This window comes from Theropithecus gelada, chromosome 1, assembly GCF_003255815.1.
Source record: "Theropithecus gelada isolate Dixy chromosome 1, Tgel_1.0, whole genome shotgun sequence".
Lineage (NCBI taxonomy): Eukaryota > Metazoa > Chordata > Mammalia > Primates > Cercopithecidae > Theropithecus > Theropithecus gelada.
The window spans coordinates 22,422,045-22,446,702 of NC_037668.1; the positions used below are offsets into that span (position 1 = coordinate 22,422,045).

General features: G+C 52.9%; 3 protein-coding genes across 4 annotated transcripts in view; 2 read left to right on the forward strand and 1 right to left on the reverse strand.

Moving 5' to 3' along the window:
* PEAR1 (platelet endothelial aggregation receptor 1) overlaps window positions 1-5,395 on the forward strand; it is a 23,133-nt gene extending 17,738 nt beyond the window's left edge. Inside the window, exons 16-23 of the mRNA XM_025396668.1 lie at window positions 1,238-1,366; window positions 1,483-1,611; window positions 1,758-1,970; window positions 2,182-2,270; window positions 2,377-2,509; window positions 2,678-2,746; window positions 2,838-3,086; window positions 3,627-5,395. Coding sequence (XP_025252453.1) covers window positions 1,238-1,366; window positions 1,483-1,611; window positions 1,758-1,970; window positions 2,182-2,270; window positions 2,377-2,509; window positions 2,678-2,746; window positions 2,838-3,086; window positions 3,627-3,778 — 1,163 coding nt within the window. The 3' untranslated portion in view covers window positions 3,779-5,395. The remainder of the gene's footprint in view (window positions 1-1,237; window positions 1,367-1,482; window positions 1,612-1,757; window positions 1,971-2,181; window positions 2,271-2,376; window positions 2,510-2,677; window positions 2,747-2,837; window positions 3,087-3,626) is intronic.
* A 3,866-nt stretch (window positions 5,396-9,261) lies between these two features.
* Window positions 9,262-21,689, forward strand: LRRC71 (leucine rich repeat containing 71). Its single transcript, XM_025403397.1, has 15 exons — window positions 9,262-9,617; window positions 12,572-12,721; window positions 13,059-13,187; window positions 13,278-13,353; window positions 13,573-13,650; window positions 16,193-16,261; window positions 16,487-16,646; window positions 16,724-16,807; window positions 16,884-16,973; window positions 17,983-18,132; window positions 18,339-18,432; window positions 19,160-19,248; window positions 20,531-20,642; window positions 21,029-21,150; window positions 21,463-21,689. Exons 1-15 carry the CDS (start codon window positions 9,458-9,460, stop codon window positions 21,577-21,579), a joined length of 1,680 nt encoding a protein of 559 aa, XP_025259182.1. The 5' UTR covers window positions 9,262-9,457; the 3' UTR covers window positions 21,580-21,689.
* Window positions 21,690-23,323: 1,634 nt separating this feature from the next.
* The window catches only part of ARHGEF11 (Rho guanine nucleotide exchange factor 11), a 110,997-nt gene continuing 109,662 nt past the window's right edge, over window positions 23,324-24,658 (reverse strand). For both annotated transcript variants that reach the window (XM_025403090.1, XM_025403081.1), the window contains one exon: window positions 23,324-24,529. In XM_025403090.1, the coding sequence (XP_025258875.1) occupies window positions 24,471-24,529 (59 nt within the window). In that variant the 3' untranslated portion in view covers window positions 23,324-24,470. The remainder of the gene's footprint in view (window positions 24,530-24,658) is intronic.

Genomic DNA, 24,658 nt, shown 5'->3' on the forward strand with positions numbered 1-24,658 from the left:
TTTTTTTTTTTTTTTTTGAGACGGAGTCTTGCTCAGTCACCCAGGCTGGAGTGCGGTGGCGCGATCTCGGCTCACTGCAAGCTCCGCCTCCCGGGTTCTCGCCATTCTCCTGCCTCAGCCTCCCGAGTAGCTGGGACTACAGGCGCCCGCCACTACGCCCGGCTAGTTTTTTGTATTTTTAGTAGAGACGGGGTTTCACCGTGTTAGACAGGATGGTCTCGATCTCCCGACCTCGTGATCCGCCCGTCTCGGCCTCCCAAAGTGCTGGGATTACAGGCTTGAGCCACCGCGCCCGGTCCTTTTTTTTTTTTTTTTGAGACAGAGTCTCATTCTGTTGCCCAGGCTACAATGCAGTGGCATGATCTCGGCTCCCTGCAACCTCTGCCTCTGGTTTAGTTAATTCTTTTGCCTCAGCCTCCCCAGTAGCTGGGATTACAGGCAGGCGCCACCACAGCAGGCTAATTTTTGTATGGTTAGTAGAGACCCCCAGGGTTTCATCACGTTGGCCAGGCTGGTCTCGAACTCCTGACCTCAGGTGATCCACCCGCCTCAGGTGATCTTGGCTTCCCAAAGTGCTGGGATTACAGGTGTGAGCCACTGCACCAAGCCCTTTTTTTCTTTTGCACTTTTCAGTTTATTTTTATTTATATATTAATAAATACATGTATTTATTTTGTGAGCCTTTCCCCCACAAAAATATATTACGATCATCGAAAAGATTAGTCCAAAAAAGCCAAGTAAAACGAGTTTGGAAAGAGGAAACAGGCTGTTATGAAGAAAGTTGAATGTCAGCTTACCAGCAGGCAGGGTAAAGAAGGAAGTCATCTTGGTGAAGAGTTTTTCCACAGAATCTGGTTACAACTACTATTAGATTATTGTTAGTGTCAGACACACACAAAAAAATGCCTTAAACAGGATATATGTTTACTTCTGTCTTATGTTAAAAACAAAACAAAAATCCATCTGGGGTAGCTTGGAAGCCTTTGGTTGTGTGGCACTGAATACATTATTTTGAAGTGCAGATGTTAAGTAGTTGGACACGTGGGTTTGGAGTTTGGGGGAGAGATGGGGCTGGAAATAATCATTTGTGAGTCATTGGTTGCAGATACTGTTCAAAGCTTTGCTGTCCCCAGGGAGACCAAAGCTGAGCTAAAGGCTTCAGTGGTGCTGGGGGCTGAGAGTTCATCCAGGAGGAGCTGTACCCACCCCACCCAGACAGGCCCCTTGTCTCCCGTAGCATGCCCTCCAGGACACTGGGGAGAAAACTGTGCCCAGACCTGCCAATGTCACCATGGTGGGACCTGCCATCCCCAGGACGGGAGCTGTATCTGCCCCCTAGGCTGGACCGGACACCGCTGCTTGGAAGGTACCAACAGAAGGGGAACTCCAGGCCCCTGCCTCCAACTTACCCCTTACCCAAAAAGGAGACTAGAGTTTCATGTCCCCTCTGATGCCTGCCTGCCTCCTTGGCTGTCTCCCCAGGCTGCCCTCTGGGGACATTCGGTGCTAACTGCTCCCAGCCATGCCAGTGTGGTCCTGGAGAAAAGTGCCACCCAGAGACTGGGGCCTGTATTTGTCCCCCAGGGCACAGTGGTGCACCTTGCAGGATTGGTGAGTTCTTTGCCCCCCCTTCCCACCCATTGTCTCCAGGGAACTGGGACCTAGGCCCCTCATACTGTCCCTACTTCCCTCCTGAGCACCTCTCCCATGCAGCAGAGCCAAGATGCCATTCTGAGTGACTGTCCCATCCCACACAGGAATCCAGGAGCCCTTTACTGTGATGCCTACCACTCCAGTAGCGTATAACTCTGTGGGTGCAGTGGTTGGCATTGCAGTGCTGGGGTCCCTTGTGGTAGCCCTAGCGGCACTGTTCATTGGCTATCGGCACTGGCAAAAAGGCAAGGAGCACCACCACCTGGCTGTGGCTTATAGCAGCGGGCGACTGGATGGCTCCGAGTATGTCATGCCAGGTGAGTTGGCACGGGGCCTGGGGCACAGATGAGTGGCTGGCTCATAGGCACAAGAGTGGATGCTGGGCGTGACCCAAAGGGAAGATGAGGAGTGGGGAGGAGGGAGGAAGGGAAGTCAGGGAGGCCAAAGTACTGATCTCCAGGGACCGAACAGCTCTCTTGGACTCCTGCCCGTCGCTGAGCTCACCCTGTGCTTGTGTCTGTCATGCAGATGTCCCTCCGAGCTACAGTCACTACTACTCCAACCCCAGCTACCACACCCTGTCACAATGCTCCCCGAACCCCCCACCCCCTAACAAGGTCAGTGCCGGGGGAGGGGGTGCACTGTGGAGGGAAGCGTGCAGACCTGATTCTCTGGAAAGCCCTGTCCTTGCCTCTTGCTCTCCCTCCTGCACTGTCCCCTTAGGTTCCAGGTCCACTCTTTGCCAGCCTGCAGGCCCCTGAGCGGTCAGGTGGGGCCCACGGGCATGATAACCACACCACCCTGCCTGCCGACTGGAAGCACCGCCGGGAGCCCCCTCCAGGGCCTCTGGACAGGGGTAGGTGCCGAGAGGCCAGGGCCTCTGGTGCGGGTGGACGTGTGCAGCCCAGATGCCGCGTCTGAGCGTGTGTGTCTGGAGGCGGGGGCTCTGGGCCCCAGTTCTAGAGGAAGCGCGAGCCTGGGGAGGGGACAGAGGATTGATTACTGGTTGCCTCCTCCTCCTCAGGGAGCAGCCGCCTGGACCGAAGCTACAGCTATAGCTACAACAATGGCCCAGGCCCATTCTATAATAAAGGTATGGGTACAGGGGCAACGAGGGAGGTGGCTGAGCTGGGGCTAAGGAACCAGTGCCTCCATGGAGCCTGACTTCTTTCCTCTATCCTTAGGGCTCATCTCTGAAGAGGAGCTCGGGGCCAGCGTGGCTTCCCTTAGCAGTGAGAACCCCTATGCCACCATCCGGGACCTGCCCAGCCTGCCAGGGGGCCCCCGGGAGAGCAGCTACATGGAGATGAAAGGCCCTCCCTCAGGATCTCCCCCCAGGCAGCCTCCTCAGTTTTGGGACAGCCAGAGGCGGCGGCAGCCCCAGCCACAGAGAGACAGTGGCACCTACGAGCAGCCCAGCCCCCTGATCCATGGTGAGCCGTCCCTCTCCACTGGCAGGAGCAGCAGAGAACTGGGACAAGGGAGGCAGAAACAGAGAAGGAACAGAGGGAGAGGAGAAGGCATAATGTGGCACCAAGAGTGAGGCCTTTGGGGTCAGCTTCGGGGTCAAATCAGGCATGAGGGGGAGGCGATGTGGCCTCTCAGAGCCTGTGTCCTCATCTGGAGAACAGTTTGGTGAACCTACCTCGCCGGACTCGGGATTGAAGTGGGGTTGTATAGCATCAGAGTGGTGGAGCTGGTACCCAGAAAAGTAGGGAGCCAGGCAGGTGATAAAGTCTCCTCGTGTTATGGGAGGTGGGCAGGCTGAGGTGGCTTTCTCCCCTGGCAGCTGAGGAACTAAGAGCGTTTTGCTCGGAGCCGCATGGCCAGCTGATGGTAAATTGGTGTATGTATCCAGGCCCTTCTCTTTGCCTTGAAGAGGTTGAAGAGGAGAGGAGTGAGGTGGGAGTGGTCAGAATGGAGAGAGTGATGGGAGGAGCCATTCCCTCTCATCCTGTCCTTTTTGTTTCCAGACCGAGACCCTGTGGGCTCCCAGCCCCCTCTGCCTCCGGGCCTACCCCCCGGCCACTATGACTCACCCAAGAACAGCCACATCCCTGGACATTATGACTTGCCTCCAGTACGGCATCCCCCATCACCTCCACTTCGACGTCAGGACCGTTGAGGAGCCAGGATGGTGTGGCAGAGGCCAGCACACCTGGCTGTTGCTGCCCAAGGCTGGGGACAGAGCCTAGTGTACCCCTGCCAGGAGCAGGGAATGGCCCGGCAGGCCGTGAACATGAAGAACACTTGACGGAGCAAGTGAATGGAGAGATGGGAGCCTCGTTCCCGCGTTCTACCATGGGAGACACTGATCAGCAGGATGCCTGGCTCCCTTTCCCAACCCACTGCTCCCAAGGCCCCCAGGGCCCTGTGTATATAAACTGGTGGGTTGGAAGTTGCTGGGTAACTGATTTCAGACGTGTGTGGGGTACCTTTTCTGTGCACACTCGGGCTGGGCTCTGTGCGTGTGTGTGTTTCTGTGATTTTAGAAGGGTACCTGGCACAGGTTCTGTCCTAGGACACTTACCATTTAGTAGGGAGACGGACCCAACCCAATTAACTCTAGCAATAGCCTCCTAACTGGCCTCCCTCCATTCATTCAGTGAACCTTCCAATGCACGGCTCCAAATTTCAAAATACAGGCTGGTTAGTTACTCCCTACCTGAAAGCCTTCATAGGTGCCCCTTGGCTCTTCTGCCAGTATCAAAACTTTTGAAGGCCTTAAAGGCCCTGCTTGCCTGGCCCATCTGTCTCTCCAGCCTCACCTTGAACTGTGTTCCTGTCACTGCACGCCAGTCACACAGGCCTCTAGGTCCTCCAGTAGGCCACACTTCTTTCTAGCACAGGGACTTGCACACTTGGAGTGCCCTTCCTCCCCTACTCACCTGTTCACCCTTACTCTTCCTTTACGCCTCCTCCTCAGGGAAGCACCCACCCTCCGTACGTGTTTCACAGCCCTGATTGCAGCTGTGTTCACTCACCAGGTACCTGCAGAAGGCCTATAGGGTGCCAGGCACTTCTTTAATGTGTTCTTTCTTTATGTGATTATTTGATTAATCTCTGCCTCCCCCACTAGACTGTAAGCTCCCTGAAGGCAAGAATCCTGTGCTCAATATTAGCTCTCCCTTGGTACAGAGTAGGCATTCAATAAATGCTCCCCAAAGGCTGAGTGGCTGACTGAGTTAAAGTACCAGTGACATGCAGTAACTGCTAAGATAGATGAGCCACCTGTGTGCTCTGACAGTTATAGACTGAATAAGTTGGAGACTTCCCTAAATGGTGGCATTTCCACAAGGTAACAACACAGAGCTCAGACGTGGGAAGGTGCCAGGGGCAGGGGTGCAGAGGGGCTGGGGCTGAGGGCGGGTGAAGAGGCTGGGGACAGGATAACAGGAGAGAGTATACAGGCATGCCTCAATTTATTGCACTTTACAGGGAGCAGAATTTTTAAAGAAATTGAAGGTTTGGGGACATATAGGTGACAGCAATAGGTTAAGAAAAGTGAAGCAAAGAAATTGAAGATTTATGTCAACACTGCTTTAAGCAAATCTATTGGCAGCATTTTTCCAACAGCATGTGCTCGCTTTGGGTCTCTGCATCGCATTTTGGTAATTCTTGCAATATTTCAAGCATTTTCATTATTATTATATGTGATCTGTGATCAGTGATCTTTGATATATTATTGTAATTGTTTTGGGGTGCCATGAACCGCACCCATATAACATGGCAAACTTCATCAACAAACGTTGTGTGTGTTCTGACTGCTCCATCGACCAGCCGTTCCCCCAAGTCTCTCCCTCTCTTAGGGCCTCCCTATTCCCTGAGACACAACAATACTGAAATGAGGCCAGTTAATAACCCTACAGGGGCCTCTAAGTGTTGAAGTGAAAGGAATAGTCACACATCTCTCACTTAAAATCAGAAGCTAGAAATGATATAGCTTAGAGGGGAAGGCATGCTGAAAGCCAAGACAGGCTGAAAGCTAGGCCTTTTGCACTAAACAGCCAAGTTGTGGATGCAAAGGAAAAGTTCTTGAAGGAAATTAAAAGTGTTACTCCAGTGAACACACGAGTAACAAGAAAGTGAAACAGCCGGCCGGGCGTGGAGGGTCACGCCTCCCAGCACTTTGGGAGGCCAAGGCAGGTGGATCATGAGGTCAGGAGTTTGAGACCAGCCTGACCAACATGGTGAAACCGTGTCTTGACAAAAAATACAAAAACTTAGCCAGGTGTGGTGGTGCGCACCTGTAATTTCAGCTACTCAGGAGGCTGAGGCAGGAGAACAATTTGAACCCAGGAGGCGGAGGTTGCTAAGAGCTGAGATCATGCCATTGTACTCCAGCCTGGGTGACAGAGCAAGACTCTGTTTAAAAAGAAAAAAAAAAAAAAGGTGAAACAGCCTTATTGCTGATATGAAGAAACTTTAGTGGTCTGGATAGATCAAATCAGCCAAAATATTTCCTTAAAAGCCAAAGCCTAATCTACATCAAGACCCTAACTCTCTTCAGTTTTATGAAGGCTGAGAGAGGTGATGAAGCTACAGAAAAGTTAGAAGCCAGCAGAGGTTGGTTCGTGAAGTTTAATGAAAGAAGTTTAAGAAGCCATCTCCATAACATAAAAGTGCAAGGTGAAACAGCTCATGCTGATGTAAAAGCTGCAGTAAGTTATCCAGAAGATCTAGCTAAGACAATTGATGAAGGTGGCTCCTCTAAACAACAGATTCTCAATGTAGACAAAACAGCCTATATTAGAGGAAGATGCCATCTAGGACTTTCACAGCTAGAGAGAAGTCAATGTCTGGCTTCAGAGCTTCAAAGGACAGGTGTTAGGGGCTAATACAGCTGGTAACTAAGTTGAAGCCAATGCTCATTTACCATTCCAAAAATGCTCAGGCCCTTAAGAATTATGCTGAGTCTTTAATGTGGCGTGGTGGCACATGCCTGTAGTCATAGCTACTTGGGAGGCTGAGGTGGGAGGTTCGCTTAAGCTCAGGAGTAGAAGGCTGTAGTGAGCTATGATCATGCCATTGGACTCCAGCCTTGGTGACAGAGCAAGATCCTGTCTCTAAAAAGAAAAAAAAAAAAAGGCCGGATGTGGTGGCTCACGCCTATAATCCCAGCACTTTGGGAGGCTGACTGAGGAGGATCACTTGAGGTCAGGAGTTCGTGATCAGCCTGGCCAACATGGTGAAACTTCATCTCCACTAAAAATACAAAAAAAATTTAGCTAGGTGTGGTGGCGCACACCTGTAGTCCCAGCTACTGGAGAGGCTGAGACAGGAGAACAGCTTGAACCTGGGAGGCGGAGGTTACAGTGAGCCAAGATCGTGCCACTGCACTCCAGCCTGGGTGACAGAGCATGAATCCATCTCAAAATAAATAAATAAATAGAAAAGAATGCTAATTTTACCCTGCCTGTGTCCCTGTGCTCTGGAAATGGAACAAAGTCTGGACAATAGCACATCTGTTTACAGCATGGTTTACTGAATATTTTAAGCCCATTATTGAGATCTACTGCTCAGAAAAAAAGTATCCCTTTCAAAATATTACTGCCCCTTGACAATGCACCTGGAGATATACAAGGAGATTAATGTTGTCTGCATGGTTGCTAATACAGTATCCATTCTGCAGTCTATGGATTGAGGAGCAATTTCGACTTTCAAGTCTGATTACTTAAGAAACAAGTTTTTGTAAAGCATGAGTTGCCATACATAGTGATTCCTCTGATGGATCTGGGCAAATTCAATTGAAAACCTTCTGGATAGGATTCACCATTTTAAATGCCATTAAGAACATTTGTGATTCATGATGGGAGGAGGTCAAAATATCCATGCTAACAGGAATTTGGAAGAAGTTGACTCCAACCCTCATGGATGACTTGGAGGGGTTCAAGACTTCAGTGGAGGAAGTAACTGCAGATGTGGTAGAAACAGCAAGAGAACTAGAATTAGAAGTGGAGCCTGAAGATGAAGCTGAATTGCTGCAATTCATGATAAAAGTTGAATGGATGAGGAGTCGCTTATGAATGAGCAAAGAAAGCAGTTTCATGAGATGGAATCTACTCTTGGTGAAGACGCTGTGAGCATTGTTGAAACGACAAGAAACGATTTAGAATATTCCATAAACTTGGTTGATAAAGCAGTGGCAGGATTTGAAAGAATTGACTCCAATTTTGAAAAAAGGTTCTACAGTGGGTTACATGCTGTCAAACAGCATTGCGTGCTATTGAGAAATCTTTTGTAAAAGGAAGTCAATTGATGTGGCAAACTTCACTGTTGTCTTATTTTAAGAAATTGCTACTGGCACCCCAACCTTCAGCAACCACTACCCTGATCAGTCAGCAGCCATCAACATCAAAACAAGGCGCTGCACCAGTGAAAAGATTATGACTCACTAAAGGCTCAGATGATATTAACATTTTTAGCAATAAAGTTTTTTTAAATTAAGGTATGTGCATTGGGCTGGGCGCTGTGGTTCATGCTTGTAATCCCAGCACTTTGGGAGGCCGAGGTGGGAGGATCACTTGATGTCAGGAGTTCAAGACCAGCCTGGCCAATATGGTGAACCTTCGTCTCTACTAAAAATACAAAAATTAGCCGGACATAGTGGCGCACGCCTGTAATCCCAGCTACTAAGGAGGCTGAGGCAGGAGAATCGCTTAAACCTGGGAAGCAGAGGTTGCAGTAAGCTGAGATCACGCCACTGCACTGCACTCCAGCCTGGGCAACAGAGTGAGACTCCGTCTCAAAAAAAAAAAAAAGTATATGCATTTCTAGACATAATGCTATTGCACACTTAGCTACAGTATAGTGTAAACGTAATTTTATATGCACTGAGAAAAACAAAAGCGGTGTGACTCACTTTATTGCCATATTAGCTTTATTGCTGTGGTCTGGAACCCAACCCTTAGTATTTTGGAGGTATGCCTTTACTCAAATGGGGCCCACCAGAGCAGAACCTTCAGGGTCTAGAGTAGGAGTCAGGTGATGACTTTGAATCCCAGGTTTGTAAGGAGTGTGACTCACCTTATTAACTCGTTAGCGGATTAACTGAGTCCCCAGAGTCCTCCAGGAGGCTAAACAGTTGGGGGTCGAGAATAGAAACCTGCACCACACCAACTGGATGGGTTTTTCTAGACCCCTTCCACCAGGTGCTCTCTCCTTACCGGACAGGTGGGTGGACTCTGGAGAGTGGACCTGCCCCCACCTGGATTCTCCCTGATGTCCTCCGACTGCCCACTACCCCGCCCCCGCCGAGTCCGCCCCGCTCCCCCGGGCTCAATTCCAGGATGCTTTGGATTGCCCGCCCTCGCCCTATACTTGTCCCCGCTGCCGTCCTAAGATCCACTCGTTTCCCTCGCCATGGCTCCGCTCAGGTCCTGGGTCACCCTAGCCCTTCTCCCTTAGCACAGGTTCGGCCAGCCCTGGCCCTCCGGAGCCCATCAGCTCCTGCCATCTTCGGCCGCCCTAGCCCCGCCTGCTCCGCCGGGCCCTGCCCGCCCCTCCGGCTCTCGCTCCTCCACCCGCCCTCCCGGACTCTCCCCTCGCCTTGCTCTGCCCTGCGGCGCCCCCTGTCGGCCCCGCGTGCTCTCTGCGGTTGCCCCTTTCCCTCGGGCCCTCCCGCCTCGTGCGGTTGTCTTGGAGAGGGACGCGTAGGCGACGCCACCCCGGACCGGTCGGATCCGGTCCCTGGACGCGGAACAGAGATCCCCTGATTCAGCCACCCCCAGAGTGAGCCCCATAGAGTGCGGTCCTACCTTCCTGCCCCGACGAAGGTCCCAGAGACGCTGCAGACAACACCAGCATGTCGAGCGAGCAGAGCGCACCGGGGGCCTCACCCAGGGCCCCGCGTCCGGGGACCCAGAAGTCTTCCGGCGCGGTGACCAAAAAGGGAGAGCGCGCGGCCAAAGAGAAGCCGGCGACTGTTCTGCCTCCCGTGGGAGAGGAGGAGCCCAAAAGCCCTGGTACGCTGGCGCCGGGGTTGGGTGATCGGGCCTCCAGGCTACGTCTTCCCGGGTTCCCACTAACTACTCACTGCTCGATGGCTATGGCTGAACTCATACATACCCAGGTTGAGTTCCTGCATCTCGGCTTGATAGATGTTTGAATTGAACTTGATCTTAAAGAACCCACACTCTGGTTTGGGACGGTGACAAATACCAGTAAGATGGGATAAGATATAGAAGAGAGGAAGGCCGGGGGGAGAGGGCACCAGGGGGGTTGCCAGGAGGTGTCTTTGAACAGAGTTTACAGATGTTCATTCATTGATTCAACAATTACTTTCCAAATGCCAGCCATGAGGCCAGGTATGTCAGGGAGGAGAATGAGATGGACATGGTCCTGCCCCCATGAGGTTTACATCCTCTGGGAAAGGAAAACGAGTAGAATGGTATAAGTAGATGTACAGCCCTTTTGGATGTAAGTGATAGAACCCCAATCAAACTAAGCATGAAGGGGAAATGTATCAGAAGACTTTTTGATACAAATCTGCCAGCTTCAACATCACAGGGACAAGAACTTGCTGTCTCTGGAATCAAAGTGAAACAACTTGGGAGAAAGCTCTGATGGTCCAGCATTAGCCAGGTGCTATCTCCTTGTCAGTGCTGGTGGATGAGGGGAAGGAATTATAAGAGCTGGAGAAAGAACATCTTCTGGAAGGGAAGACAAGACAGTATAGAATCCCCTACAAGTATGAAGCCAGTTACACTCAACACACACACACGCACACACACGCACAAAATGATGGCTGCTGTATAGAAAACGGGGTGGAAGGAGGCAGAGAGATGAGTTACCAGACTATTTCAACAGCCTAGTCCGGGGACAGTGGGAGTTGGGATAGGGCAGTGAGAATGGTGAGGGGTGGTTGGGTTAGGCCTCTCAAAGAAACACTTTTGAGGTAGAAGTAATAAGAGTTGGTAAAGGATTGGACAGGGTAGGGAGTGAGCGACATAGCAAGAATGATTCTCAGGCTTCTGGACTGGGCACTGGGTAGGAGGAGGTGCCATTCATGGAGATGGGAAAGCCCAAAGGAGGTGCATGTAAGGCAGGAGCTCCAAGGGGTGATGCCAGCTGGACAGCTGGACACATGGGTCAACAGTGACTAAGATAGGTTAAGGGTGGAGTTGTGACTTTGGAAGCTGCTGATGTTCTGGCATAGTTAAGTCCTGGCAATGAAAGAGACCCCATAAGGAGGCAGGAAGTATAAACAGAGAAGAGGAGAGGGCTCAGGATCCAGCCTTACAGGTAGTAGAGGATGAGGAGCTGGCAGGGGAGCCTGAGCAGCCAGCAGAGAGGTAGGAGAGAATGGGAGTGACACCTGCACAGGCACCTGGATAGGACAACATGGAGGTCACGGTGGCCTTAGCAGACATCACTGTGTGCTGTGGCAGGGGCGGATGTGGGCTCGTATCTGGTAGAGTGATGGCTGATATAGGAAAGTGTAGGGATTTAGAGGACATCCTATCTAATGGCTTTAATTCTCAAGAAGCTATGAGGTGAGATCATTAGTGAGCATGAGCAAGGGATGTGGGAGGGAGAAGAGCTGTGCTGTCTGACAGGTAGCTACCTGCTAAAGTGCAGAGAGAACCCATTTCCACCACGGCATGAAGTACTGTGGGGCAGCACTGTTTTACAGCAAGGCTTCTCAAGGTGCTGTCCTTGGACCAGCAACTTCAGCATCATCTGGGAAGTTGCTAAAAATGCAAAATCATGGCCCTCACCTGGTCTACAGAATCAGAATTTCTGTAGGATAGGGCCCAGGAAATTTGTTTCAACAGGCTCTCCAGGTGATTTTTAAGATGTTAAAGCTTGAGAATCTCTGTTCTTGAGAAGGGAGGTATGAGTGAAGCAAGGAAGCATGAGGGGCTCTCCCAGCAGACGTAAGCTTGGGAGGGCAGGGAGGTGTGCAGGAGCCAGCCAGACCAAGGGGACATTGCAACCTCCCTGTGCCCTCTTATCTGCTTCATCCATTTGGCTGTGTGCCTGGGTTCCCACTGATGGCCGGACGGACACAAGAGGAACATGTCTCTCATGCCTTTCCCCATGAACCCTCGAGCCTCTCTGCATCCTGCCAGCCCCACCACGCCCTCAGGCAAGCTCCCTACTGCTGACCTGCATGTGTCTCTCCCCCACACAGCTCCTGCAGCACCTGCCCCTGTGGCCAGTGGGGTGTTCTATGGAGCTCCAGTCTAGCACTTGGCAGGGACTCCCGTCCCATCTCTAGGAGGCACTTCTTCCTGGGATGCCCATGGTGGGCAGCCAGAAAGTGCAAGTGTCCCTTGAAGACTCAGAGTCTCAAGTTCGCATAGCACAGCCCTCATGTTGGGATGTGGTGGGCATGTGTGAATTAAGATAACTCACAAATGAGTTAATATTTCTAAAGCATTTCAAACAGCACTGGACACTAGGAAGTGCTATATAAACACACTGGACAGGGGAAGTGTTAAATAAAAGTATCGTTCTGCTGCACTTGGGTGTATGTGTAGGGAAGGAGTAGGAGTGGAAAGGAACTCACATCGGGCCTGCGCTTCTTTCTCCCAGGGACCCTGAGCAGTTCCAGCAGGAAAAGAAGTCTTGTGAGGAGGAGGCTGGGCTGGGGACACCTGGGAAAGGCGGAGGCCCAGGCTGGGAGTGGAGAGCAGGGGTGGCAGTGGCTTTGACCTGGGAGTGGGAAAGCCAGCACACAGAAGAGGCGACCCCGTTGTCTACCGTGCACGCATGCCCCTTAATCCCCTTTCTCCGAGCTCTTGCTTTCCCCCTTTCCTATCAAGTGTTTTCAGCGTCCGTTCTTCCAGGCATTTGCAAGTTGAATGGCTGCAAAAATATCCATCTGAGGAGGGCCCCTCCGCCTGCGCGGGTGAGCTTGGGGATGCGGGGGTGGGCGCGGCCCCTTCTCTCACACCCCCGCCCGCCCCCGCAGAGGAGTACCAGTGCACGGGGGTCCTCGAGATCGACTTCGCCGAGCTCTGCACGCGATGGGGCTACACGGACTTCCCCAAAGTTGTCAACCGGCCCCGCCCCCACCCGCCCTTCGTCCCCTCCGCGTCTTTGTCAGAAAAGGCCACCCTAGGTGAGTGACAGTGGAGCTCCCCGGTGCCTGCCAGGGTCGCTTCGTCCATCCTCAGCCTCCCTTCCCACTCCGGGCCAAATGGAGGGACGCGGGGCCGTGTGTGTGTGTGTGAGTTGGGGGCGGGGGGATTCGACGAGGCCGGTGAGGAGGTGGAGGAGTCTCCCGTCTTCCTTTGCAAATCCCAGCAGAGGCGCGCGTAGCCGGAGAGGCAGCGCCCGCAGGCCGGCGCCTCCCGCGCTGGTGGTGTCCTCCAATCCCACCCGGGCACCCGTGGGCCGGCCCAGCGTGGAGCCTGGGGAGGTGGCTGTTCCCCTCCCTCCTCACCTCTGCCTTGCAGACGATCCGCGGCTGTCGGGGTCCTGCAGCCTCAACAGCCTGGAGAGCAAATACGTGTTCTTCCGGCCCACCATCCAGGTGGAGCTGGAGCAGGAGGACAGCAAGTCGGTGAAGGAAATCTACATCCGCGGTGAGCCCCGCTCCCCCCACCTGCCCCAGCTCCCTCCCGCTCCCCGGGCGCCTCCCAGGTCTGAGGCGCCTGCCTCCTCTTGGCCCGTAGGTTGGAAGGTTGAAGAACGGATTCTGGGTATCTTCTCTAAATGTCTGCCCCCGCTCACCCAGCTACAGGCCATCAAGTGAGAGGCACTGGGGGGATGGGCGGGAGGCCAGAGTGGGAGTTGGGGCTCCTGGTGGCTTGGGAGAGAGAACCAAGGGGCATGGGAGACCCTGGAGACGGTGGGGAGGTGGGAGGTGGGGGATGAGGAAGGGCGCCGCTGGGAGGTCGGTGTGGGGAGAGTTTTCCAGTAGGAGGCAGCGCTCTACCTCGGTGTTTCTGCACTTACCGCCCACGCCAGCTTTTGGAAGGTGGGACTGACGGATAAGACCCTGACCACCTTCATCGAGCTCCTGCCTCTCTGTTCATCCACGCTCAGGTCAGCAGAGGGAGAGGCCCCCAGTGCCTGGGCAGCCTGGCTGGGCGGGTGGTCAGAGGGAAGCAGTGTGGGGGTGGAAGTGGCAGGTCCCAGCTCCTGTGGGCCTGGCTGGCATCCCTGTGGAATCAGAAGCAGGCAAAGTCTGTTGGATCATGATACCCCCATTAGACAAGAAGCCAGGCCCGTTTTTCTGCCCACACCAGCACCCAAAGAACCTGACCTTCAGGGGCTCATCCTGTCTCCCCTGCATTAGTCTCATTACCCTCTACTCCCTCCCCAGAGGTTCTCGCTCTCCTTCCTGGCTGCCTGGGGCCCTGGTCCTGTACTAGGGGCTGGTAAGGCAAGTTCTTATCCTCCAGGAACTCACAGTCCAGGGAGGGAGAGAAAAGGAGAAAAGAATAAATACTGCAGGGCAAAGTGGAGACTGGTGATGGAGGACTGGTTCATCGGGGGAGGGAGTGGGCAGAGAGAAGTGCCACTCCACTTTATGGATATGGGGCAGGAAGACCTGGAAGACTGCCTGGAGGAGGTGGTACTGAGCTGAAGGAGGCCTAGAAGCAGGCCAGAGAGGGAATTGGGAAAGGGCATACTCGTATGGGAAGGAGCAGGGGCAAGGCATGGGGCAGGTAACTACAGGTGTGGTTGGGAGTGTAAGGGGCAAGGCTGATTTGGTCCTGCCCCTTCTCTAGGCTCCCACATAACCCTGCCTCTTGCTTCATGGAGGGGTACCCCTCCGTGCAGTGGCTTGCCTGTCTTCCTCCTGTGGATGGCTTGGGTGCTCCTTGAGGGCAGGGACTGTATCTTCTTCAGGTTGGGGTCCCCAGCACTCTGTAAAACACCATGAAACATGTTTCATTCCATCATGGGAATTAGCTAGCAGAAAACAACTGTATTAATTCATCTGTAAATAATGTGTAAGAGTAAGTCATAGCAACATACACAAATTTAAACTGAATGTAATCAAGTTTGTGTGACAGATGAGGCAGGCTGAAAGGTTGAACAAAATAAATCATGGGAGCAAATTTTTACATGGAGTCATTTCTAGCCATTAGTTCAGTTTTTGCTGTAACTTAGAAAAGGACCTCCACTCTCACAGCACTGTTAGAGAAGCCACTGCCGTGTGGATGCTCATGTTGTAGTTATCTCTTGCTGTGTGACAAATTAACCCCAAGATTCAGTGGCTTAAAAGGACATACATTTATGATCTCATAGCTGCTGTGCGATGACCTGGGGGTGGGCTAGCTGAGTGCTCTGGCTCAGGGTTTGAGGTTGCCGTAGAGCTGCCAACTGGGGCTGCAGTTACCTCAAGGATCAACTGTGGTGGAGAATCTGCCTCCAGGCTCACTTGTGTGGCTGCCTGGGCCTCCCCACAGGCTGCCTCGAGTGTCCTTACCACATGGCAGCTGGCCATTTGAGAGAGTGCCAGAGAGCAGTCAAGACGGAAGCCACGGCCTTTGTAGCCTAAACCCGGAAGTGCTGTCCCGTCTCTTCTGCCATGTTCTGTTCTTTAGAAGCCAGGCACTTCTTTCCCTCTACCCCACCGCTGCTCTTCTTCTTCTTCTTCTTCCTTCTTCCTTCTTCCTTCTTCCTTCTTTCTTCTTCCTTCTTTCTTCTTCCTTCTTCTTTTCTTCTTCTTCTTTCTTCTTTCTCCTTCTTCCTTCTTCCTTCTTCTTCTTCTTCTTCTTCTTCTTCTTCTTCTTCTTCTTCTTCTTCTTCTCCTTCTCCTCCTTCTCCTCCTTCTCCTCTTCTTCTTCCTTCCTCTTCCTCTTCCTCTTCCTCCTCTTCCTCTTCCTCCTCTTCCTCTTCCTCCTCTTCCTCCTCCTCCTCTTCCTCCTCTTCCTCTTCCTCTTCTTTCTTCTTCTTCTTCTTCTTCTTCTTCTTCTTCTTCTTCTTCTTCCTTCTTCTTCTTCTTGTTCTTTTTTTTTTTTTTTTTTGAGACAGAGTCTTGCTCTGTTGCCCAGGTTGGAGTACAGTGGCACAATCTCGGCTCACTGCAACTTCTGCCTCCGGGGTTCAAGTGATTCTTCTGCCTCAGCCTCCCAAGTAGCTGGGATTACAGGCATGCACCACCACCTCCCGCTAACTTTTTGTATTTGTAGTAGAGACGGGGTTTCACCCTGTTGCCCAGGCTGGTCTCAAACTCCTGAGCTCAGGCAATCTGCCTGCCTTGGCTTCAAAAAGTGCTGGGATTACAGGCGTGAGCCACCATGCTCGGCCAGAAGTGAGTCACTTCTAATATGAAGTCCACACTCAAGGGGAAGAGATGACCCAGGGGCATGAGTTCCAGGAGGTGGGGACCACTGAAGGCCATCTTAGGGGCCACCCTACCTTGGGTCACCAACTTTGGGGAGCAGCCCCTTCACAACGGGCACACTTGTTAATTTTTAGTCTGGGGAATTGCCACATATCTTTCCTATATTGGGGGGCAATCCTTCGACTCTGCTTCCTAGCTGCTTCCCAGGGAAGCACACTTCCTCTCTGTTCCCCTCCCTTACCTGGCCTCAGTGGTACCTTCTAGTTCTCAGATCTCCCCTGCCCTCAGGAAGGTGTCTCTGGAGGGGAACCCACTGCCGGAGCAGTCCTATCATAAGCTCATGGCCTTGGACAGCACGTGAGACTCCCTGCCCTCACACCCTTTCTCTGGGCCTGTCTCGAAATTCCAAGCCATTTTTAGTCCCCGCCCTTCCTTGTCCCCCTACCATCTCGGCAAGGGCTGTCGATTCCTGCCCCTACATCCTCAGACCAGACAGCCCCCTCAAGCCCTCAAGTCTCCCGTATTCCGGCGGGCGCCCTGTACCGTTTCCAGCGACCCACATTCTCCCTCTGGCTGCCCCAGGATTGCGCACTTGTCTCTGCGGAACAATAACATCGACGACCGCGGGGCGCAACTCCTGGGCCAGGCATTGTCCACGCTGCACAGCTGCAACCGGACCCTCGTCTCGCTCAACCTGGGCTTCAACCACATCGGGGACGAGGGCGCGGGCTACATCGCGGACGTGCGTGCGCGGCCGGGAGGGACCCGCTGGGAGCAGGGGCGCCTCAGGCGGCTCACGCGTCCCTGCCCGCTTCTTAGGGTCTCCGGCTGAACCGTTCCCTGCTCTGGCTGTCCCTGGCCCACAATCGCATCCAGGACAAGGGCGCCCTGAAGCTGGCTGAGGTGGGTGTGCCGACCAGGTGGGGCCGGGGCGTGGACGGGCCAAGGGAGCCGACCGCTGAGAGCCAGCCTCCTTCAGGTCCTGCGCGCCTTCGAGTTGACGCACACGGAGGTGGTGGAGCGCCGGCGTCTCCTGCTGGAGAAAGGGACGCAGGAGCGCTCGCGATCGGTGAGGAGCCCCAAGGCGCCAGGACCAGCGGAGAGCGCCTCTGACCCTCGAGCCCACTCCCCAAGTCCGCTGCTTTTCAGCAAACTGGCCATCCGGTTTAATCTCCACCCTCTGTCGTGACTGTCTTTCCCTCCGATTTGTGCACAGACGTTTGCCAGGCGCCTGCTGGGCAGGCTCTAATTGCATAACCACCTTATGGGCAGTAGAGTGTACTGGTTCAGAGATACGACACTAGATTGAGAACATCTGGACCTGAAATCCGGCTCATCCATATCCCAGCTTGTAATCTTGGGCAAGCTACTAAACTGTTTTTTTTTTTTTTAAGACAGAGTCTGGCTCTGTTGCCCAGGCTGGAGTGCAGTGGTGCGATCTCGGCTCACTGACGTTTCTGCCTCCCGGGTTCAAGCGATTTTTCTGCCTTAGCCTCCGGAGTGGCTGAGATTACAGGTGTGTGCGACCACGCCCAGCTAAGTTTTGTATTTTTTTTAAGTAGAGATGGGGTTTTGCTACGTTGACCAGGCTGGTCTCGAACTCCTGGTCTCAAATGATCTGCCCACTTTGGCCTCCCAAAGTATTGGGATTACAGGTATGAGCCACTGCACCTGGCCTGTGTTACTTAACTTCTCATTGCCTTAGTTTCCTCATCTGTAAGTGGGTAATTGTACCTATTTCATAACTGTTGAGAGGATTTAGTGACTTATTTCCTGCAATGCAGTTAAAATAGCGCCTGGCACTTAGCTCAATAAAAGCTGCTATTTTTTCCCCTCAATATGAGAATCTGAGACCCTGCCTCACCGTTCATATCACCCCTACCCAGGTCCGTCTGCTATTTCTTCCCCAGAGCATCTCACCCCAGAGAAGTCCTATACAGATTATTAGGCAGGGAGGTGGGTGGGAGGGTGCTTGTCAGCTCGACTGCTCCCCAAGTATGCATACAGCTACCCTTCATGCCCCCATTGAGGAAGGGACTCTGGCTTCTTCCTCCTTTCCCTCCCATTTGTGAGCACAGCCCTCCTCCTCTCGACATGGGGACTCCAAAACGGACCGTGAGAAGAGTCAGATGGTAGGGATCAGCAATAGTGCATTGGTGGACAAGACAGACAAGACGCAGACAACGAAAACCCCTAAGGGCCTGGGCAAGAAAAAGGAGAAGTCATGGGTAGGTGTGCAATGGGACAGAGCCTGGGCACTGGATGGACAGGGGAGGGGGCTTCCATCATATGCAGAAGCGGTGGAGGGAAGAAGGTCACATGGGCCTTTGAAGTTCCCCTGAAGGCTGCAGGTCCTAATCTGGGCTCCTTCCCTCACCACTGCCCATCCCCTCCGGAGGTGGGACTTCCACCTCTCTTCTCACATTCTCCACAGGAAATGGCCAAGAAAGAGGAGAAGTCGGGGTCTGGGCAGTCACCCACACAAGGAACCCCTAAGAAAGAAGATGCCACAAAGGCAGGCAAGGGGAGTAAGTGCGGGTGCCCTTTGGCGGCACCTTCCTGTGTGGAGGAGGGAAGAATGCCTGGACGGGTGCAGGAGGCTGTTCTGGGCCTGGGTGCGCCTGCCTGGAGCTCATCTCGCCATGTCCCTCTGGGCTTGATTTCCTTCTCACAGAGGGATGATGTGGAGAGCCGCATCCAGCCCAGACATCCTGACCCACTGCTGTCCTCATCCCTTTTGTTGGAGCTGGAGCTCTGTGGCCCTGTCTTCAAAGAACCCACCCACCTAGCTGGGGCCCCCTCCAGTCATTTCTTTTTTTCTTTTCTTTTTTTTTTTAGATGGAGTCTCACTCTGTTGCCCAGGCTGGAGTGCAGAGGTGCGATCTTGGCTCACTGCAGCCTCTGTCTCCTGGGTTCAAGCAATTCTCCTGCCCCAGCTTACCCAGTAGCTGGGATTACAGGCATGCGCCACCACGCCCAGCTAATTTTTGCATTTTTAGTAGAGACAGGGCTTCACCATATTGGCCAGGCTGGTTGCAAATTCCTGACCTCAGGTGATCCTCCTGCTTTGGCCTCCCAAAGTGCTGGGATTACAGGTGTGAGCTACCACACCCAGCCCCCTCCAGCCGTTTCTGTTGGACCCAAACCCAAAGTTGGGGGGTCTCTTTGCCTCACCTAGCCTGTTCTTTCTGGGGAGGGAGGCTGGGTGGCATTAGAAGTGTGCACTGTGCATTCTGTTTGCTCTTCTGGCCCCAGAGGTAACCATCCCTGAGCAGAAGCCAAGCAGGATAAAAGGGATCAAGATCGGGAGCAGAGAGAAGCGCAGCATCCTCCCGGAGTCCGAGGTAAGCTGCCAGGAGGAGTGGAGGCAGGGGGCACACCCCTGGGATTCCAGGCTTGCCTGAGACCTCTCACCCTAGCCGCTGCTGGAATGTGGTCTTCAGCCCCATGCTGTGGCAGCAGCCATTTACTTTCAAATTTGTCCTCCACTCCTCTCCCAACCTCACCTGAAACCCCCTCCCATCTCACCCTGGGCTTCTGTGGGAATAGTGGGAGCAGGCCCCTTCTACTTTTACTTGTCTATTAGTAGCCCACACTTTGGATCTGTTGTCTCAACTCAGCCAGGCTGCTTCCCCAGAGGCCCTCAGTTCCTCATCACCACCTCCATCACTTGCTTGGACTGTTGCATAGGAACAAAGTGTCTTCTTTTGTGCCCCTCTCAGCAGCTCCCCGAGGAAGGCAGCACATTTTTATGGTCATGGCACTGCCCCATGCTACCCTGTGCATAGGTCCTTCTTCAGACCCTCTCTCTTTTGCCCCTGGATCTTCTGTGCCCCCTTTCAACTTGGACCAACTTGCTGCTTGCATTGGAAGTCTTCCTGGGCTGCCTCCAGTGCTCCTACCATCCCTCATCCCTCCATTCTGTCAGCTGCCTGAGCATCTGCCTCTCTGTACTTTTCTCTTCCATCGGAAGACTGACTGCACACCCTAGGCAGGGAAGGGCCTGTCTCCTTTCAGGAGTCTTCTCTGGCACCCAAGACAAAATCTTACAAAAGAGGATGTTCAGAGGCAGGAAGAGGTTGGGGTTGGCTTTCAGTTTCCATTTTTCATCTCTGCCTCTGTCTTGATCAGGCTGCTGATTGTCACTAGGACTATTGCAATTTCTTTTCATCGTGCCCGTCATTGTCAGTCACTTTCCTCCAATCTATTCTCCTCATTGCTCTAGGTGTTAGGAAACACTTAGTAAAACCTGAATGTGACATACTGTTTCACGCTTCCAGAGCCTTTGCACCTGCTTTTTTTGCCTAGAACACCTTTCCCGTACATGATGTGCATTCACAGGAGACCCTTCCTGGCCTGGCCTAGGTATTCCCTTTCCGTGCTCCCACAGTGCTCTGAGTTTGCCTCTATCAGTGCTCACTCTAGACCACGTTACTTTCACTTTCTGGCTCCCCAACACAAAGGAGCTTCTTGAGGGTATGGGCTTATTTATTTTTGTATCCCCAGCACCTGGGACAAAGCCTGGACTATAGCCGGCAGTCAAAACATGTATGTTGAATGAATGAATGAATGGCCTGTTGACCAGCTCCCCTGCTGTCTGCTGCAATTAGTATTCTGCTTTAGCAGCTGGTTGTTGAGGCTACTGAGGTGATCAACCCTCTCCTGGAGCCTGTGGAGCACCGAGATGGGAAAGTTTTCATGCCTGGGAACAAGGTCCTTTTGCACCTCAACCTCCTCCGTATGTCTGCCAACCTCCTCTGTCCTCCTGCCATGAGGCTACCTGGGTCCTGTCCTGCCTGAGGGTGTCTGCCCTGACTCTATGGAGCAGACCTGGTCCTCCCATCTTTGGGCTACATGTTCCCCAAGGCTCTCTTGCACACGGCTTGAGGGGCCAGGGGAAGTGCTGAGTCTGGGAGGCTGGGGACAGGCGATTGGAGTAATGAGGGGAGTTAGATGGGGTGTGTGTGAAGAGCTGGGTGAAGGGCCAGGTCAGGGAAAGGTGTGCCTGGGCCAGTGAGTCTGGAGTGGGGAGCTGGAGGAACTGGGCTGCTGGGGATGTCTGGTGTGTCAGGTGCCAGTGAGGCCTGTGGTGCTAAGAGGCCACCTGTCTGCACCTTCCACCAGGGAACCGCATCACAGAGGTGGGTCTGGAGGGCTTCCTCGCCACAGTGCAGTATCAGATGCAGTTCTCCAAGGCCAAGAGTGTGTCCAAGGGTCCAGTGGGGCTGCTGTGGCTGTCCCTCGCTGTGAGTCCCTTTCACTCTCTCCTGCTGAAGCAGAGCTTGCCCCTATCAATCAGCTGTCACACTAGACAGCTGCTGCAGGCAGCTTCTGTCTCCCCATTTCCAAGGAAGCTCTGTAGTTTCTCTGCTTCTTTGTAAAAATCACAACATAACCTCCGTTCCTCTTGCTGGAAGATCAGCAGTATTAATCACTCGGCTTTTTCTGCATGTCCCCCAGCCCCTAACCCACCCTGCACCAGGACCACTTTTTTTTTTTCTCCCAGAGGACTAATCTTCATTCCTCTTGTCAGATGTCGGCCTTCCTTTTCTTTTCAGAAAAATTGCTTCGCCCCACAATGTCCTGCGTATGCCATAATCCAGGAGCTGATGTTGCCAAGGGATCCCATCAAGGCCAAACTCAGGGAGGATGAGGCCATGGCATTCTTCCCCTAGCCCCTCCCACCTGCTTGCCTCTGAGACTCAGAAGCACCTCCTGTCCCTGTGTGGGCTGACCTCCCTGGGGGAGATCTCAGACCAATAACAAAGTCTGTTGCTATACTTTTCCTTGAGGTTGTCTGAAAACTTTCTTCCAGAACTACTTGGAACATTTAGATTTTGTGTCTGTCCATGTTACATGGCCAAGAGTGGCAGAAAAGTGGCCTGAATTACAGTTCTGCTGGGGATGATCTCAGCCCCTCTGGCCTCAGTTAGCCAGGGGCATTGCCCTTCTGCCTCCTGGGGGCTAGTTCTTCCTTGCTCAGGCAATAGCCATGCCCCACCGTGTTCCCTAGGGGACATGCATTATGCCAGGGTTTGCATTCAGAAAGATTTGGGATAGGGATTAATAACTGACACGCACAGGCTTGGGAGGAGAGTGGGAGCAGGAGTAGGTAAAGCAGAGGAATTAAGCAAGCTTTCCCATCTGGCTGGCCCAGGTGTTTGACTAATTTGGAGGAGAGGTAAGGTTCAGCTTAAGAAAATGAACAAAGGCTTGGCAGGCCACTTTGGAGAGGGTGCTAAACGCTCAACATCTACATAGCAAAGGCTAAGCAGTGAACATGAACCCTAATAACCCACCTGCAGAAGTCAGCAATCTGAAACCAGAGGTGTGAGGTTCCTGAGCCAAGTCACGGTCCCCAAACTTTACCCTTCAGTGCTGCCTCCACTGAGGTCACCTGCCATTGCAGGTGGCTTTGGGGAGCCCACCTGTAACCTATAGCAGTGTCCGAGAAGGCGCAGATCAACAAGGACCAGTCTTCCTACCTCACTTCTGAGCAGATTCAACCTGTTCCACATTCTCTAGTCCTACTTCCCTCACTCCACTGCCTCTGCCTACCTAGAATTCCCTTGTCCTGCCATCTTACTTTGTGTGGCTCAGTGGCACTTAGGCCTGTCTCCTGCCTCTGAGTGCCTGGAGCCCTCCTAGTCTGACTGCCCCAGCTGTCTCTGCAGCTGGTTGTAGAGCGAGCTTCTCCAGGAAAAACCCATCATTTCTTTGAATTCCCAACACTGAACACATTGAGGTGCTGGATGGTCACCCCAGCTTCTGCAGGGAACCTTGCCATGTCCTCCAGAGCTTCGGTGACCCCTTCAGCCCATATCCTTATCCCACCCTTCATCATTAATGACTCCTGTATCAATTCTGATGCCCAAATACACTGTACCCTAATGAGGACATAGCTGAGGATTGTGAGAGGGAGTCAGGGTTAGGGCTGGAAGAGAGTTTGTCACTTGAATCCAACACTGAATGTCAGGAGACAGAGGTGATATGGTTAGTCTTGGTGATGTGGCTGCGTCTGTGGGAGGATGTGGATGGATGACAGTGACGAACTGGCCAGGCCCAAGGCAACCCTCCCGCTTAGGTTTGGCTTTTAAAGTCCTCAAGCTCATTGAGGGCAGCTCATGAGACCTCTTGACTATGGGTCCACTGCTCCTTTATATACATATATATGTGTGTTTGTGTGTGTGGAATCAGTGTCTTGTCATGTTTTCTCCATGGGGGTTGTATAACTTAAGTTTGCCCAGCCCCTAGTTCAGCGAGTACACATCTGAAGGAACAGGCGAGGGAACAGGCAAGACCTGGGTCTAGGGGTGAGAGGGCTCCCTCTGGTTCCCACTATCCAATCCTATCCAGTCTTACAGGGAACAAACACCGTACCTTTTATCACAGCGATTCCAAGAAACACACATACCACCATTGAAGAATATTTAACTTTTCTTAAAAAAAAATCTTAACCATGAAAGGAAGAAAATAAAAGAGTATACATTATCTTAACAGCAAAACAGTCATTTCCATATTTTATATATTATATATATATTTATATATATATATATGTATATATACACCTAGCACAGTGTGTATATTCTATTCATCAGGGAGAGTTGGGTGAGGACATGGTGATGGGGCCAATGCTGTGGTGGCCCCTTGGATGGTCCTGGGTGAATTCAGGGACTCAGCATTCAGACCCGCTATCCCCACCTCCTGGGCCCAGTCTTCAGCTCCGTACCTGCTTCACTGGTTTTCTACAGGGACAGGGTGGGGAAGGAGGGACATAGGTGGGGTAAGAAACTCCCCATGGTCCCCATCTTGTGAAGATGAGAAGTCCAGGGAGGGAGGGAGTAGCCCGGCAGCAAGCTGTGGAGGGCAGGCTCTGGAGCCAGGTGGGATGGGGAGCCAGAAGACCTTCCCACTCACAGCGACAGGGACACTCAGGCCTGGCTCCCCCTTTAGGCTCGATCCTCGAGCTGGGTTGTTAACTAGGAGATAAAAGTGAACCCCCTCTTCCCTAAGCAGCTTCTTCCATATAACTGCCTCCAGCACTTCAGGAACAGGAACAAAAAAGGTCAAAGTTATTTACAATAGCAAGGATGCACATACCATACATACATATTTATAGGAAACCAAAGTGACAAAGAGGGGAGGGGAGGCACCCACCTCCGCCTGGGGTCTTATGGAGAAAGAGGGGAGGAAGAAAGTGCATTTACACAGAAGCCTCCTCCTTTCACTTGCACGTCTGAGGGCAGCGCACGTACAGGCGTGCACGCACATGTGGGGTGAGGGCAGACCATGGTGAGTGGGGGCCTTTCAGATGCAGTCAGCATGCTTTGGAGACACAAGGCCTTGGAGGGTTGGGCTGAGGGAGGGAAAAGACACTGAAACTTGACTCCGATTTGAGCAGACCAAGCAACATGCGGGTCTCCCCCAAGGCCTTGGCTGGATCCTAGTTTCCCCAACTGCCTCCTCCACAGGGAGGAGCGTTGGGATCCCCCCTACCCTGTGCCCTGGTCTCAGGCCAGTCCCTGAAGGAGGAGTGGGGACACAGAGGATTTGGTGGTTTGCACGGTTATGGTCCTGGTGACGCGGCTGCGTCTGCTGCGCTGTCTTCCAGGGGGGCGTCAGAGCCTGTGGGAGGAGGATGAAGGTAAGGAACTGGCCAGCCTGAGGTGACCGCTTCCACATGATCTGTCTAGAAAGTCTTCAGGCTCACGAGAGCAGCCCCTTCAGCACCTTCCTTCTCCTCCAGAAACCCCA

What these genes read in the sequence shown, in the direction of transcription:
- LRRC71 (XM_025403397.1), top strand. Translation starts at nt 9,458, where the DNA reads ATGTCGAGCGAGCAGAGCGCACCGGGGGCCTCACCCAGGGCCCCGCGT. An exon ending in GTCAGAAAAGGCCACCCTAG is followed by an intron (nt 12,722 to 13,058) that starts GTGAGTGACAGT and finishes TCTGCCTTGCAG; the next exon opens with ACGATCCGCGGCTGTCGGGG. An exon ending in CGCAGGAGCGCTCGCGATCG is followed by an intron (nt 16,974 to 17,982) that starts GTGAGGAGCCCC and finishes TTGTGAGCACAG; the next exon opens with CCCTCCTCCTCTCGACATGG.